The 3,530-nt window shown below is 34.7% G+C and overlaps 1 protein-coding gene across 1 annotated transcript; it reads left to right on the plus strand.

The window, feature by feature from the left end:
- Positions 1-364: 364 nt before the first annotated feature.
- LOC112459365 lies at positions 365-2,510 on the plus strand. The gene is made up of 6 exons (XM_025023417.1): positions 365-579; positions 860-940; positions 1,189-1,503; positions 1,742-1,882; positions 1,958-2,111; positions 2,221-2,510. Exons 1-6 carry the CDS (start codon positions 472-474, stop codon positions 2,508-2,510), a joined length of 1,089 nt encoding a protein of 362 aa, XP_024879185.1. The 5' UTR covers positions 365-471.
- Positions 2,511-3,530: the final 1,020 nt, after the last annotated feature.

Consider the following 3,530-nt stretch of genomic DNA (forward strand, 5'->3'; position numbering starts at 1 on the left):
AGCCCACCTTCAACAGTCTGCTGGGGGTCGATTACGGTTTTTGAGTGAGCTCATTCACTTTTCACATTCTCATCTCACGCGACTTTGTTCACCCGATTATCGATGTGTCGAGTGAAATTGCGAGATCACTAGGCACTTCCGGTCTAGTCATCTCGCAGTTTCACGCTGTCCATTATCGTAGCCCGGAACGAGGAAGAGATACGTTGCCTCAAGAGTGAGGGATCTAACCTAAGAGTGAAAAGAAACTTCTTACTCTTATAAAAGCTGTTGATAAAGAACGAGGCGTAAGTACTTACATCTATCATAGTCGTGGACGAAATGTAAGGTAAAGAAAAACGTAAGTCGTGAAAGGCTGTTGTACATATGTATGTACAATAACCTTTTAAGTCTTACGTTTTTCTCTGCCTATACTTTTCGTCCACGCTACGACAGACATCTCGGTTTTTCCGCGAGTTCACCGAAATTTTAAATATGAACGTGACGAAAAAGCAAAAATCAGTGATGTTAAATTATATGAAAGACAACCCCGATTTTGCGAGGGATCGCTTGCGATATAATGGTGCAAATAAGAAAATATTAGTAAGTATATAATATACATTGTTGTTATAATGAAGAGTTGCATTATTTATTGTCAGTAATTTTGCAAATATAGGGACCTATTTTGTAAACATTAACGATATTGTTATGTGCTATTTCTATGATATATTATGATATATAGCACCTAATGATGTCGTTAATGCTTACAAGATCCCATAGCCTCATTGTAGATACTGTAATTCCAATAATTAATTAAAATTTATGAATGTAAATAATAATTTGATATATCTTATATAATTTTTGAATAATTTTTTTTGCATAGGATGACATGTGGTCGAATATAACAAATTCGTTGAATTCAATTGGAAGTGGCCCACAGAAACAACCAAAAGAGTGGCAAAAGGTATGTAAAAGACATAATTTGGTGTCAAATAAGGACCAAAGCATATAACATGACATAGCGGTATACGACAGTCGTATATCACTACGATATGGTATGTGCTTAGGCTCTAAGCAGTGTATAAAATTAATGTGGATCATGCAAGGAACATGTAAACAATATAAATAAATAATAATAATAATAATAAATAATATTAATAATTTTTTATTTTATGAATACATTTTTATGAATGTATTTTTATATTTGTACAGACATGGAGAGACTGGAAAGCCAATGTATTAAAGAAGTGTACGCAGAACAAAAGTTATGCTATGGGTACAGGTGGAGGACCTCTTAAAACCATTGCGTTAACTCAACTTGAAGAAGAGTTAATGGAGATTTTAAGTCCCGAAGCTATTGGTTTGGACAGTATACCTCAAGGTGGCTCTTTTAATAGGATTAAAGAGAAAAAATCTTCCGATACCATCTCTCCACAAGAAGAATCTTTACTTAGAAATGTGCAAAGAGTGCAAGCTAGTAGAATAAAAGAAGTACATACCATTCCTACATCTACACAGACAAAAAGGGTATGATGCACTTAAAAATTGTTTATTCTTCTATTATTATACAGTTTATATTATCTCAGCACACACCAAGTAACGTGTAACCTATATGCAAGATATAATTTTTTACTTAACAATGTAAATGCAATATAACACATGTGTTGAGTAGGAAATTATAACTTGCATATACTTGGTACTTGCTAGGATATAATTAATAAACTAAAGAATAACTGCTGCCATTAAAGAAATTTATGATTTATAGAAATGTACTTCAATATTGATAAATGCTGCCAAAATACAAAAGGGGACAGAAGGAAAGAATCCGATCTCATCAACGTGTTCGAGTACAGTTGTATCTAATGACATTGTTGATCTTTCATTCGACTTAGATTTTGAACCAAAGGTAACTAAAATCATTTAATTGAACTTGATTGACGTGTATAATTTACATGTCACTATGATAAATATATGTTTTCAGGAAATAGAACCACCAGAAGAATATTCTAGTTTTTCCGATACTGACACGATCAATGAATACCAAAGAATAAATGCATTGACTGACGAAAATAGAAAAGCATTGCCAAGTGTCACGATCGATTGCATACCTGAGCATCGTACGCAACAGAACAAAGGTATTATGTACATACAATTAATTTTCTCATATATTGTAACGTTGATATTATAAGATGTAAAATAGAATATAATTTATATAATCTTGTTTCAATTTCTGTGATTATACAGCTAAAGACAGAAATGAAAATTGTGCAAGATCAGCTGTACAATTAATGCGAGAAAAAGTCGAGGTATTACAAGAACAAGGTGCGTTTAACAAGAAAACTCAAGAACGTCGAAATGAAATTGAAGAGGAAAAGTTGAAGATTTTGAAAGAAAACATAGCTTTAAAAAAACAAAAGTTTCAGTTCCTTCAGACTAGTCATTCAGAATATAAAGATACATTGACTAATATTGATGATAATTTATTACGTTTAATAGATGAAGTTGAAAAAGTTGTGCCTTCTTATTTAACATAAAAAATATATACGTAAAACGTGTGTATATACATAATATGTATTGAAAGTATATATATTTTGCAATAAAGTGCAATACAATGTTTCATTGAATATTTTATACAGAATTATTATTCTAACCATGATTCATACAAAATTATTATAGTATACAATTATTAACTAATAACTTATATCAAAGTAAATAATATCTTAAAATCACACCGGTCTTACATTCTCAAAATACATATGAATAATCCGCTCGCGAACTTCATTTCCATTTTCCATGTTTCCTTCTTCATTTCTTACTGGAAGTTCCAGGTCTAGTGCATAATGCAAAGCTCGTTCTTTCCTGAGACATCGCCATCTCCCCTTTAGAACACCTATGCATCGCTCAACAGAGCATCGAGCCCGGATATGATGTTGAGTGTACCTTGCAGACGGCGCTCCCTCTGGTTCATGTAGCTTAGGTGTCATCAGATATGGTAGTAGAGGATATGCACTATCTCCTAGAAAAACCATATACCGTTTAAAATATGCTTTTTAAATGCATTGCTAAAACGGAAATAATTAAGAACAAATTATATAAAAATATAGTTACCTAAAAGCCAGGCATCTTTTCGCCCTGTAGCATACATTTCTTCCAGATGATTGGATACGTGAGATGCCCTCCAAGCTCTTGCGTCGTGCGTTCTTCCGCCATAAGCAGCATTTACGGTTAAAATTTTACCTTCATAAGCTGATACCTGTAGTTTAATCATTTTTATAAAAGAAAGTTAGAAACTTAATTTTCTACATTAAATATAGAATTTGTAACGATGCACCCCTTATGACAACGCATCGTCCTCGGCTACCACCCGCCGGGAGCCGCCCGACCGATTCCCCGTCGGGCGAGCACAGGGCACGGTGCGCCCACATTTTTTTAAATACTTGAAACGCACCGTGTGCGCGGGAAATCCGCCGCACCGGTGCCCTCCCGCACGACGCCGACGAGCGCCGAAGCGAGCCGATCCCCGCTGAAGCGAGCACGCGGGATTGCGCCGCTCC

The sequence above is a fragment of the Temnothorax curvispinosus genome, unplaced genomic scaffold (assembly GCF_003070985.1).
Source record: "Temnothorax curvispinosus isolate PA1 unplaced genomic scaffold, ASM307098v1 QBEX01009770.1, whole genome shotgun sequence".
Classification (NCBI taxonomy): Eukaryota; Metazoa; Arthropoda; class Insecta; order Hymenoptera; family Formicidae; genus Temnothorax; species Temnothorax curvispinosus.

Excerpts from the sequence above, each read along its gene's own strand:
- LOC112459365 (XM_025023417.1), top strand. The coding sequence starts at position 472 with ATGAACGTGACGAAAAAGCAAAAATCAGTGATGTTAAATTATATGAAA. Across the intron at positions 580-859 it reads GTGCAAATAAGAAAATATTA|GATGACATGTGGTCGAATAT; the intron begins GTAAGTATATAA and ends TTTTTTGCATAG. Across the intron at positions 1,883-1,957 it reads ACTTAGATTTTGAACCAAAG|GAAATAGAACCACCAGAAGA; the intron begins GTAACTAAAATC and ends ATATGTTTTCAG.